The sequence below is a fragment of the Berghia stephanieae genome, chromosome 8, assembly GCF_034508935.2.
Source record: "Berghia stephanieae isolate SIO BIC M18660-M18661 chromosome 8, UCSD_Bste_1.3, whole genome shotgun sequence".
Classification (NCBI taxonomy): domain Eukaryota; kingdom Metazoa; phylum Mollusca; class Gastropoda; order Nudibranchia; family Aeolidiidae; genus Berghia; species Berghia stephanieae.
The window spans coordinates 10,873,551-10,887,190 of record NC_088367.1 but is presented as its reverse complement, the minus strand read 5'-3'; the positions used below and the strand labels follow the sequence as shown (position 1 = coordinate 10,887,190).

Below are 13,640 nucleotides of genomic sequence, written 5' to 3'. Positions count from 1 at the left end.
TAGATTCCACGAGCACACAATCAATGTACTTAGTTTGAGATCACCTAAAAGTCTCATCCAGACACAAGCACAGGATCCCACTGAGAGAAATACACTCAAATTGGTTATATAAGGTATCAACAAATGCATTCACTAGATATCCTATTTCCATCATATGTCATTTCCATACACATAAATCTCATTATAAATACAGGGATAAAGACTTTCACGAGACAATAGCACCAACAATGAAGTTTGCTTTAAGATAGGGTTTTTTTTTTCACGCTTGCAACACTATTGGGATAATTCATGTTTGTTTTTGTTTTTAATGGTTTTACGGCGCTTGCAACACATTTAGGTTATATCAGCGCCAGTAAAAAGGAAGAAAATGGGATAGTAAAAAGTTATAGAATTACAATTAAAGCACCCAAGAAAAAGTAAGACATAGGTGAACTGGGAACAAATAGGGATTGGATGTAGATTCCAAGAGCATATCACCAATGTACTTAGTTTGAGATCACCTATAAGTCTCATCCAGACACAAGCACAAAATCCAACAAAGAGGAACACACTCAAATGCTTACATTATACATTCAAAATAAAAATAATAATACATAACAGAGAGATGATTTACAAGGAAAAAAAATATCATCTCCCAAAAAACTTTGCATTTGACTGTTTCCCTCCCAGCTAGGACTCCAGCCAGAGCCAGGACAAAACCAAGTAATCTCTTCCAAGACAAAGACAGAAAGCATGTTGGAAAACAGATATAAGGGGATAGAAGACACAGTATGTACCTCCCTGCCCGCTATGGGAGGTCAGGATCCCCACCCAGGGGATAATTCAGCACCAGTAGCAGTAAACAGGAAGATGATGTGATCCATCTGTCAGGTAAAAGTAAAATTAAAACTTGTCCGCAAAAAGTACATTATGTAACAAATATTAACAAAAATTTTCTAGATTTTTATGACAGTGTAAGTGTAACAAAAATATCAATGTCTGATTTTTTTTTTTTTTAAATAAATTTTTCTCTCATTCTACAAAATGTGGTCCAATCAGTTGTTTAAAAAAACCCCCAAAAAATCCTTCATTCTGGAAAATGTGATTTTCTTATAATTTTCAAACAAAAATATAATAAAAGCGAAAACGGTAAAAATAATTTTCAGTGTGGGGACCAAATTGTGGGTTTAGACTGATGTGCATTTAATTGCAGGCCTTATGGGCTCATTGTTTTGATGTTTTAACCTATAAAAATGACGCAAAATATTGTCCATTACAACAATGTTAATGTAGGGCCCATAAGTGGGTCCGGATGTCAGACCTGCATATATGAACACATCGGTTGTGATAAATATGATTTACAAAGAAATATTCTTCTTCCCAAAATGTCCAATACAAACATGACCCATAACAAGATATTTTATATCAGTATTTTCTTTATAAACAACCAGTGCCCTTGAAATTAGTCACAGAGCACAAACCATTAGGGAATCAATCACAAAGAAAGAAGAGAAAAGATGATAAATAATATGATAAGATCAGTCCCATTTTAATTTTTGTTTTCAGTTGCAACTGTACAAAATCATTATATTGAATTGGTCTAAGGGAGACAACAACTGCAATCTAATGTGACCAGAGAGAAACACCAACAGGAGTTACTTGTGCATCAAACAATTAATCATAATACTTTAAGGTGCTTTGGTTCATGTTGACTTCGTTTGTGTTTCTTAAGGTTCGTTTGTTTTTAAATTTAAAAATAAATAAAAATTTGAGCTTTTATATATAATTTTTAATTTTTTTTTTATTAAACATCACTTGTGACACTTATAGGTCATATCTTTATAATTTTTTTTAAAAAGCAAAAAAAGCTAAATAATGGGAATAATCAAAAGCAAGATTATAATAGCGTAGTGCCAAAAGGAAAGTAAGGCAAGGGAGACAATAGACAGTACACAGAAGTAGATGATGCCACGAGCAATCATATCAATCCGTGAGTCAAGATTGACACCATTTTTAAAATGACACCCAAACACAGGCACAGGCACAGAAACCGTGACCATACGTCTGCCAAGATTTTGAGTCAATGAAATGATCATACCCGCCAGCAAGTGACCAAAATATATTGTGATATTCGACATTTATAGAAAATACCAACAAAAAAAAACCAATAGACAAATTGACATATATAGAAGTCTAATGTCTGTGACTTTTTAAGTTTACATATCTAAATATATCAATTTTGAGCTAAAAAATCCCATTAAATGTTTGTTTGTTTGTTTTCAACACTATTTAAGTAATTTAAGCGCCCATTTCTGGCTTCATCATTCCAAAAAGTCAAAGAGAGAGGAATGAGGAAACCCTTCCAGCAGCTCCTACCAACCGCCTGCTTAAATCTAAAATTTCCTGAATATTAAAAAAAAAAAAAATTAAAATATTAATCTTAAGAAATTATATAAAAGATTATTAACTTGAAATGAACTTGTAAACAATTTACTAAATTATTTGAGACACTGAGATCATTCTGACGGTGGAACCACAATGATACGTATTGAGCGATATTAATGGGGAAAAACATGTAGATTTCAATTAAATTATTATAAAGCATGTCTTATGCGACAAATAGAGTCACATTCAAACAAATAACAAAATAAATCTATTTTTTTAGAGGAAGAAAGACCGAAAATAATCAAATGAGAAGACACACACACAAAAATAAAACAAACAAAAAAATCCCAAAACAAACAAAAGAAAAAATCAATTTTAAAAACCTTGGTAATAGTCTTTTCTTAATTCAAAAACTCTCATAGAAGATTTTAAAATAATAAAATTTAACCAAAAAAAACCCACAAAAATACTAATAATATCAAATACATTCTGAACATGGAAGAGAAAATTAAAAAAAATAAATATCTCAATCATTTTGAAAATGGAAAAAAAATACAACAAAATTTTGTAAATTCTATAATCAAAATAAGTTTTCATGGACAATGTGAAAAAAATCAATTCCTGGGACAAAAGTACATAAAATCTTTTTGTATGACGAGTGACTGGGTATGGGTGGGAGTGGGGTGGGGTGGGGGGTAGTATGGCAGTTTCAATATCACACTTTTGTTAAAAACAAAATGGGTGGTTGCACAAGAAAATGAGTCATCGATGCCTTTCCTTTTTTTTTTTTTAAAACACATAAATAACTTTTTAAAAAACTTTATTCAATGTTATTTTCTCCTATGAGGTTGCCAAAAAGGTCATTTTCGTGAGATTCTCCACAAAAATATTCCAACTATATGGAACACATTAGGAAAAATCTGCTTCATAAGTTTCCTCAGATTATGTAATGAAAAAAAAACCCCACCAAAATTATAGTGGTTATAGCTATAGTTAATATTTAGGAGATCAAAAAAGTGTAGTCGCTATAGTTAAATCTAAAAATTAACAATTTACCCTGACAAGGATTAAATAACACTTCAAAAATCATTAAAATTATACAATCTGGCATCAACTTTCATTTTCAAGAAGTTTTAATAACTTTGAGGTGCTCATGAAGTTCTAAAATTGTAGCCAAAATTTCGTCATTTTACCAGTTTTTCGCAATAATAGACAGGTCTGTATTAGTACTATGCGGGGATGAGTTGAATGCATAGCATTGACTTTATATTTTTAAAATATCAGAAGTATGTTAAGTATACATGTTTTACTGAGGAGAATAAATATAATTTCTGCAAAGTAAAGATAACTAAAACCTCGCATTTCTTATAATTTTAACTTTAAAATCCATTTAAAGGCATCTGGTTCACAAAGGCGTAATACTGTTTTAAGATGACTCATCACATTTGTGGAGTCATGCGAGGCGAGTTCAGACTCATTTTCATGCGCCACCACACATATTTCAATTCTGGTAACATTCAAAACAAACAAAATTGATCGGTATCATTCTGCTTCCTTTTCTCAGGAAAATATTTCAAAAGATTTAACAACTTCAGCAGTTGAACATTGAAGTCTTGTATCAAAAAAAAAAATAGATTTAAAAAGAAATAAAAAAAAGAAACAAAATCAATGATGAAATTAAAAACAAAAAAACCACTGACCATTCAAAATCAAATACTTCAAATCGTAAGAATAAAACAATTTTCAAAATGGAGAAACGGTAAATGTAAAATTGTTTTAAGAAAAAGAAATAATAAAAATATTAATAATAAATAATAATAATGATAAAAATAATTTCAAAAAAACAAAAAAACAAAAAAGACAAACAAAAAAAAAACAAAATCCCGAATAAAAAAAACAAAACAAAACAAAATAATAATAAAATAATAAAAATTAAAAAAAAAAAACAAAAAAAACCCAACAAAATAAACAAGGTAAGCATATGGGAATTTTTAGATACCCTCCTGTTCATGATAAAATATTGCACACGTTGAATATAATCTTAAATTTTGAGAGTCTTTTCCTATTTACTTTCCAGATCATTTACATGACGATAATGAAGGAACCCAGTAGTTTAACACGTGGAGTGTAGGACTCGTCAACAAATGAACCCGACTTAGTCCAAAATGACCAAGGTAAAATTTGTTTCCTGACCTCATTTTCCCTTCCAGCAGGAGTGAGTAGTAGAGTCGGAATTAAATCGTACTGAAAAGTCACCTCGCCTTAGATCACTTTGCATCCGTGCACCATGCCTAACGCCTGGGTCATTCCAGTCTTCCCCTGAAATAGACCCTGAAGGCAAAATTTCCCTTGACGATGAATAAAGGAAATCTTGTTTATTTTTACTTTTAAAAACTTTCAATTAACCTTCAGTAAAATCTAACTGATTTCAATTTTTTGCAGGATGTTCTCTCCGTATCCCAGGAAATGACAATACAGGATGTTCCCTCCATATCCAGGAAATGACAATACAAGACGTTCACTTCCAAGAAATGACAATAAATAAAACTAAGAAAATAACATCACCCTTTCCCCATTTCTTTGGACTATAAAGTTCTATTATTTCTTTCCAAAAATGTAATGTTTGTAATTTACATTGATGTTTGTTATTTTATTTTTTATTTTTTTAGTTACTACTTTTTACATTTGAATAAACGTATTTAAAGTTTAATGACAAAGATTTAAAATGGTCAGTGATTATTTAAAAGTGCACACTTATTCCAGTGTATATCAGTATTGAACAAAAATGAACATAACATTTAGAAAAAAAAAGACAAACAAACAAAAATTGTACTAATACTAGAGATGATTCGATTCCAAACCTATCTTCAGCAAACAACAATCAAACAAACAAATTTATTAAAAAAACAACTTAAAATTGGTTGTTTTTTATGTTTTTTAAATAACATTAAGTGGTTCGGGTTTTTTTTAACAACATCAAATGTTTTTTGTTTTTTGTTTTTTTAAAACAACATAAAATGGTTGTTTAAAAAAAAAAAACCAACAACATAAAATGGTTGTTTAAAAAAAACCCAAAACAACATAAAATGGTTGTTTAAAAACCAAAAAAACAACATAAAATGGTTGTTTTATATCGCTATTGCTATTGGCTACAGAGGAGTTTGCCCTAAAAACGTTTCTTGTCCCTTCTTGAATGTGTTATATCCATATTTGATCAATACATAATTTACCATCCACATCTCCAGCAGGTTTATATAAATATAAACTCCTGAACAAAACAATACACGCCTCGATTTTCTTTCCAATCAAAGTTCTTTGGCTTGTGTAGAATATTTCCAACTGACAACACAGAAGAAAAAAACTTTACTTTAAAAATCTGTTTTATGTTCACACAACACAACCAACCATTCTGACAAGACTTCTTTCCCCCTAAATCTTCCATTGCTTTCATCCCAATGGCCGATCGTTAAGACATTTCTGCATCGTCTTCGCTGGGTGAGGGAAGACTGGAATTGTGGGATTTGGAATTGCTTGGATCCTGAGATTAAAAAAGATGAAATAGAAAATTCCAAAACAAATGACTAAATTTGCAAAGTGATACGAAGCTGCAAGAAGCTGTGGACTGTAAAAAGTAAAAAAAAATTTAAAAATTAATATATATATATATATATATATATATATACAGCTTCAATATAGAACAAAATACCAATCACAGAATGTTTCGGGTTCAAAACCCTTCTTCAGCCAACAACAAAAAAAAAAACAATAAAAACATAAATTACTTAAATTTTTTCTTGTTTTTTTTGGTGTTGGCTGGAGAAGGGTTTTGAGCCTGAAGCGTTCTGTGTTTGGTATTTTGTTCTTTTTTTTTTTTTTAAAAGCTGCTATATTCATTTTTGTTTATAACTTAATTTGCACTTAGTTTTTCCTTTACTGCATGCATGGCATCTTTTCTTTCCAGCAGCCAACTTAGTTAATTTAATTACTCGTGCGGCTATGTGGTCTAGTGGTATGACACTCGCTTTCGGATTGGAAGGTCCGAGGTTCGAGCCTCGCGCTCGGCGCATAGTTGGGTCCTTGGAAAAGTCTCTTTACTCACATTCTCTCACCGTACTCAGGTGTCAAATGAGTACCTGGCTGTTAACAGCGTTGTCTTTGTCCGAAAAATTGTAATATCGCCTGACAGTCCTACATGTTAAATGTTGCTGTTGACCAGGGACCCCTTGTAAAGCGCTTTGAGCACATTTAGTGGATATTGCGCTATATAAAGCTCAATTAAAAATATTTTTTTTTAGTTGTGAATATCTCTGGCATTGATTTGTTATTTGTTTTTAACTCACTCAATCCTGGAGACTTTTGCTACTTTTCAAAATTGGAAAAAAATGTATTAAAAGAGCATGTACATATATACTTTTATTCACCTTTCATTACCATGCGAAAACTAAAAAACATTAGCTTTTATACTACACCAATAATTTGTCTCAGAAAAATGTTATTAATAGGCATGGGGTAAAAGTAACCCTGGTTAAACTAGGGATATAGTCGGTGTTAGGGTTGAGTGAGTTAAGGGATTTTACAGCTCTTACAACACATTTAGAGTATTTCAGCGCCAGTCAGTAAAAAAAACGGGAAGAAAATTGGACATCTAGATCGAGCATATGACCGTGTGGCCTTGAGCAAGTCACCTTGCCCTAGCTCACTTTGCAGCACTGCACGACAGCCTGGATTATTCCAATCTTCCTTTGGAATAGACACTGAAAGAGAAAATGTTTTCTTGAGGATGAATAAAGGGAATTTATCCTTATTGCTTATTATTATTATAACTCTAAAGAGTCATCTTTGCGGTCTTGACTATTGACATTCACATTGGATCTGCAGGTTCTTGGTTCGATTCCGCCTGAGGGTGGTGCAAAGTTGAGTCCTTGGAAAGAGGTTCTTTAGATAGCAGTTCCAATGCAATCTTCCCAATTCCTTTTCCGAAGTGCAAAAACACAAAACATAATATCTGAGGATAGAAAAACGATTTTCCTGGAGTCCCACGAATCCGAGGAAGAATCCTAGCCCTCGTGTTGCTGTTGGCTCATGATGATTTGTAAAATAATTTGAGTACGGACGATTTTAATATGGTTAGTCATTTTTTTAAAATGACGCCCTTCCGCCTTCCACCCATCATATTAAATAACATCGCCTAGGCATTTCACGAAGGAATATAGATAATCCATCAAACAAGTTGTTTGATGCCTATAGGAATCACCCATGTTGTTCAAAGTGAGCAAAAATTGGGGATTAATAATCTTGCCCAAGGAAAAAAAACCCCGAAAAGGTCTGAAGCGGGGCTTGATCCCGAAGACCTTCTGGGTCACAGAGCAATGCCTTGACCACTCGGCCACTGCGCCGAGTTAGTAATAGTAAGGAGACAATTAAAATTGACTATTTCACACTGATTACCAAACCTGCTCATGAAATACCAGGGTGGCCAACTTTTCAGAAACTGAATTAGGGAAAATTGTTGGTTACCGCACAATAATGTTAAGAGTGAAGTAATACACAGCCTAATACTAATTTAATACTTTACAAAGAATGAAAATGAAAACAGACATTAAGTTGACATACCTGTAAACCTTGGAAGTGAAAGGGGTAACTTTTGACATATGTATCCTCTATCCAAGCTTAGGAGGTGCATTATGCCCTCTATTGAATTTGGTGCAGAAGTCACAGCATCTATTCTATTAATAAATATGACCTGACAATTTAAAACTAAAAAACTACACACACATTGAGACCACAGCATCGCTACAATACTTTTTACACTATGTACATGATAACAGGCTTTGTTTACTGCTATTATTTGCCTTCTGAATGCAAGCTATCCATGGTGGATCTCTTGCATTTTTGCAAGAACTTGTCAGTCAATTGGACAGGTGGCATGCTTGATGAGGAGACCCTAACTTTATTAACTAAAAGACTGTTTAGAGTGGCATTGCTCAACTAAGATCTGCTTTCAGTTCTATTCTTCCTAACCAAACTAAATATCCTCTCTGATGCTGCATTACTGTGAGGAATTGAAAGAACACTCAGGGCTAGCTGTCCCAGGTTCTGGTAAGGCCTACTTCGTACAGATTTTCATTCGCAATTCGTCTTTTTTTACGATGGTTTTTTTTTGGGAAAAAAAAACGCAGTTTCGGGACATCGGGAACAGTGGATCCATTTAGGGAATTTCCCGAAATAATCGGGAAGGTTGGCCACTCTGAAATACTTACTTGAGCTATAAGTTGAGACTGGATATGTTGCTGTTGCTGCTGTTGTTGCTGTAGCACATTGGAACAGGGATATTGTATCACTTGTGTTGCTATGGTAATCTGAGAACACGCCAACTCTGGGATAGGGGTCAAAGGTTGTTGTTGTTGTTGTTGTTGAGGTGAGTTGGTGATAGAGTGACTAGTTGTAGTAGTGCAACCGTTACCGATACGAGACAACTGCTGGGTCAGCCCGAGCAGGCCCCCGTCTGCAACCTGTACATGAACATTTAGCACATCTGAAAGAAAAATAAAGCAGAAAAAATAAAAAAAAGCTTATAAATAATCAAATTAGTTAAAACAAAACAAACAAACTTGAGCTTTTATATTGCGCAATATCCACTAAACATGCTCAAAATCAAAAGCAATTTACAAAGGCTCCCTGACCAACAGCAAGGGAGAGCTCATCCAGTTCCTGGTCAGTCTTCGTATTCATGTTTATTCGCGAGGTAATTAATTTACATAACTAATTTACATTACAAATACTAATAACCCATCAATATACCTACCACCAAAAAAGACACCTGTTGGAGTGCACAAGCGCCATAGACTGAGGTAGCTACCAGGGCTATGAGGAGACTTCATTTCTACCGATACATCTTGCGTTTCCCCCGGTGATAAGTTCTCAACCATTTTTCTTTCCACAAGGCTCAAGTTTTCTCCACTACAAAATCGTAAGTGACAACCAGGAGGCCACCTGTCAGTTCCTGTTCGAAAAAAATTGAAAGCCCTTTACAAATATCAACATGCGCAAATTAAAATTACAGTCACACACAAGTGGATATAAAATTCCTGTTATAAAATGAAGGATAAGCACATAAAAATCACAATAATATCCAGAGCACATGACACATGACAGCCGGTAAAGGGTGCTACAATATGAAACATATATTAAATAAATTTTTGGTGTTTTCCCTTTAACAGCAATGTGAACAATTGATGAACTTGACGTAAAATATGAGGAGGAGTGTGAGATGATAGAAATGGTGTTTGGATAGAAAAGGCGAAACAATAATAAAATTAATAGTCTATTAGTATGGCTCGTGACTCAGAACTTGTAGACCAGAATGCATCACTGTGAGCAGCACAAGATTCGAGTCCTTGAAAAAAAAGGCTCTTCACTCACATTTTCATACAATTAGTCTGGAATAAAATGACTAACTGGCCAAAAGCGATATCATCTTTGTGTTAAAAGAAATTACAATATAGAAAAAAAAAAGAGCTTTTATATAGTGCAATATCCACTAAACATGCTCAAAGCGCTTTACAAAGGGTCCCTGACCAACAGCAACACGTATCATGTAGAACGAGACATGACGCCTGTTATGCGATATTACAATTTTTTTCCGACAAAGACAACTTTAATGGTCAGGTATTCATTTTACACCTGAGTACGGTGAGAGAATGTGTGAGTAAAGAGCCTTTTCCAAGGTTTCAACTATGTGCCAAGAGAAGCTCAAACCCAGGACATTCCAATTCGAAAGCAAGTGTCATACCACAGGACCACATAGCCGCACAAGAACCTCACAAGCTGTATGTCTCGTCCTAGATGTTCAGCATTATTGTCAAACAGGGACCCCTGGTAAAGCACTTTGAGTACATTTATTGAATATTGCACAATATTAAAGTTCCAAGTTTTTGTTTTCTCCCTATTAAATTTTTTAATGACCATGTCTATCATCTCACACTTATAATATGATTTTATATTCATATTTATAACCTTATCTCACCTTAACTGTGTCATCATACAAATCGTTAAAGTCAAATCTAAGCAGTTCTTTAACTCTCTCGAGTTCACCCTCATTGAAAATCGAACAAATTTTATTTTTTAGCATTTTCTGAAAGAATGTGCTCCACAGAGCATTTTAATCTTTATTTGAAGTAAATCGGGTGATTTTTCATGAAGTTATGGTCAAATATATAGGAAAGGTATCGAGTAACTTTTCTCAAATTTCATACTTTTTCAACTTGACTAGCTGTAAAAAATATTTAGAGTGAAATTAAGCTTTGATATTTCCTGAAGATGTACAAAAAGGGTGGATTTAATCATTTATGATAAGAACTCATGTTTGACAAAAATTGACCTTCTAACTAAACTTGGCAATATCTCAGTTCAAAACTTTTCACCATCCGACCGATTACATCATTCACTGTAACATATTTTTTCGGGGGTTAACGTCTAATTCATTTTTTGTCTCTATTTTTTTAACCTGAATTTTTTATCCTCCACGATTTGCAGAAAGGTGTGTTGGGTGTGACAGCCTCTCCCTCTCCTATGGTTACGTCTGCAACAATGGACATGGAAGGGAGGGTGGAAAGTGGTTGTTCGAAATCGTAATAGGAACACACAGCATTTTGGAGGTTCCTGGAATAAATGAGAAAAAAAGACACTCAATAAATTATTGATTGAAATTTGGCTCAGGTCCCAATGCTGTAAATTAATTTTATCAAGACTTGGATTAGGAATAAAATAATAATAATAATAATAATAATAATAATAATAATAATAATAATAATAATAATAATAATAATAATAATAATAAATCTTTATTGTCCTCAAAAAGTGGCAATTTGTCATTTGGTTAAACATTTATAACAATACAATATTGACATAGACACACTCACACAGATGCACACTAGTAACATCGTAGTCATCGTAAAAAAAAAAACCCAAAAAAAAATCAACAAAAAAAACCAACAAAAAACGCATCAACAATCAGCTGAGATGAGAGAGATTTGCTAAACCTGTTTTTGTTTTTAAGGGTTTTACGGCGCTTGCAACACATTTAGGTTGTATCAGCGCCAGTAAAAAGGAAGAAAATGGGATAGTAAAAAGTTATAGAATTACAATAAAAGCACCCAAGAAAAAGTAAGACATAGGGGAACTGGGAACAAATAGGGATCAGATGTAGATTCCAAGAGCAGACCACCAATGCACTTAGTTTGAGATCACCTAAAAGTCTCATCCAGACACAAGCACAGGTCCCATCTAAGAGGAATACACTCAAATGTTTACCAATCATTTAATATAATATGTAAACTCAACATAATACAATGCATTACAGAGAGATGATTTACAAGGAAAAAAATATCATCTCCCAAAACTATAACTATACATTCGACTGTTTCCCTCCCAGCCAAGGAGCTCCGGCAAGGATCAGGACAAAACTAAGTAATCTCATTCCAAGACAATGACAGGAAACAATTGGGAAACGGGTATGGGGGGATAGAAGACACAGCATGTACCTCCCTGCCCACTATGGGAGGATTTGCTAAACCTAATAGCACGCCATGGTATAGACTCATAAGGGGGTCTTAATGACCTAGTTGGTAGAGTATTTGCTTCATGTGTAAAGTGACCTAAATCAATCCCAGATGAAGTCAAGATTTTTTTCTTACACCTCGTCAAGCAAGCAATGATTGTGTAGCTCTAGCTGGGTTTATTAGATCTGGTGGAAAGTACTTGCACTGTACTAGAGTCCAATTCAAAGGGTAGAAAGCAATTGCTATTGTGTTTAAGGCTATATAAACTGAGATAAACTCTGGCTCCATGCTGAGGGACTACTGATATTACTGTAAGATGATAACTTATATACCACTTCTAACCTATAACGCTTAAAACAGCAAAAAGAAATAAGACATAACTAACCATGTAATAGATAACTTTGTTCCCTCGTGTTTCAAACAAGATTTTTTAAAATTGACTAATCATACAATTGGGGTAATAGTATATATTTGAAACTAGAACTAGAATAGATTTCTTTTTAAATGTCAAAGTCAAAGTGATAGTGATATTCTAGTTATAATACTTAATTGCAAGAATGAGTGACAACAGTTTTTATAGGATTAAAAGTAATATATAGAATTAATCAGCAGTTTGTAGCATTGACTCAATTAAAACTACTGAAAATTTCAAGTAATCTGCGGCAATTTCAGTTGGTTGAAACAGCCAAGTTAGTCATTATGAAAGTGTTTTTTTTGTTTGTTTGCTTTTTTTTTTTTTTTGTATTCGTGTCATAGTCATCATCATAGATAGAGTTAGAGTGAGTCATAGTCATAGTCTTTCTCTTGAGCTCACCACGAATGTGGTACTTTAGGAGGAGAAAAAAAGGAAAAAGCCATTCCAAATGTTTTTAAAAACTCTTAAATTGACATTTTATATTGTGTTGGCCCGGGGTCAATGAGTCCAAAAAAAAGGGGGAAAGGCAGTCGACTCGATGTCCTGTGCCTGTACTGTTTACCCTGCTTGATGTGGACAAAGGCATCGCGACCCATTTTCCTCGTTCATATACCATCTGACCAAGACTTTGAGAGAGAGAAGCAAATTCATTTCCGATTTACCAGTTGTTCATATCAAGGAAGAATGCACATAGCTCTGGATTAATGCTGTTGCCAAGCACTGATTGAAACTGAGAGATGAGAACATCTCGATCTGTAGTGCCCATAGACCGGAACTGATCGAGAAATTTTCCATCAAATTCGTTATCGATGTCCACATCCATTTTAAAGATTACCCATGGAAATAAAAAATTCACTTTCGAATGTTTTTCAAGTTCAAAACTTTAAGTGACGTTTTTACAAATGTATTATTTCCTTAGATGGCGATTTCGACTGAAAGTAAAATATACGCAATGATGTTGACATCAGTCAGCTGGTTCATGATGACTCTCTACTTTCAACTTCCTTTTGAGCATTTGCGCACGCTTCATGACCCGAAGCGAGATGGGAGAATCATGTAAATTAGCCATGTGAAATATTTTTCTTTATTTACAAACAACGTTACAAAAAGATATCTCAAAGGTTGTCACGCCTGTCGGTATAATGGTTGTACCCGACGTATACATATATGGAGGCCTGACATCCGAACGCAATTTGGGCCTAGTTTAAAACAGACAATATTATGCGTCATTTTTTTGAGATTTCCATTACAACGAGCCCTTAATAGTAATTGGGTTATCATTATCAGACCTGGAAAAAAAA

The 13,640-nt window shown here is 33.7% G+C and overlaps 1 protein-coding gene across 2 annotated transcripts; it reads right to left on the bottom strand.

Moving 5' to 3' along the window:
* Positions 1-3,142: 3,142 nt before the first annotated feature.
* On the bottom strand, positions 3,143-13,348 carry LOC144978154 (protein ILRUN-like). 2 transcript variants are annotated; one of them, XM_078923840.1, is made up of 5 exons: positions 13,002-13,348; positions 10,871-11,025; positions 9,170-9,367; positions 8,625-8,899; positions 3,143-5,902 (listed from the first exon to the last, which is right to left on the bottom strand). In XM_078923840.1, the coding sequence occupies exons 1-5, from the start codon at positions 13,160-13,162 to the stop codon at positions 5,831-5,833; spliced, it is 861 nt and encodes a 286-aa protein (XP_078779966.1). In that variant the 5' UTR covers positions 13,163-13,348; the 3' UTR covers positions 3,143-5,830. The 2 variants fall into 2 exon arrangements, with proteins under 2 accessions (XP_078779966.1, XP_078779965.1); XM_078923839.1 differs by lacking the exon at positions 3,143-5,902 and having other exon boundaries at positions 6,219-8,899; positions 13,002-13,344.
* Positions 13,349-13,640: the final 292 nt, after the last annotated feature.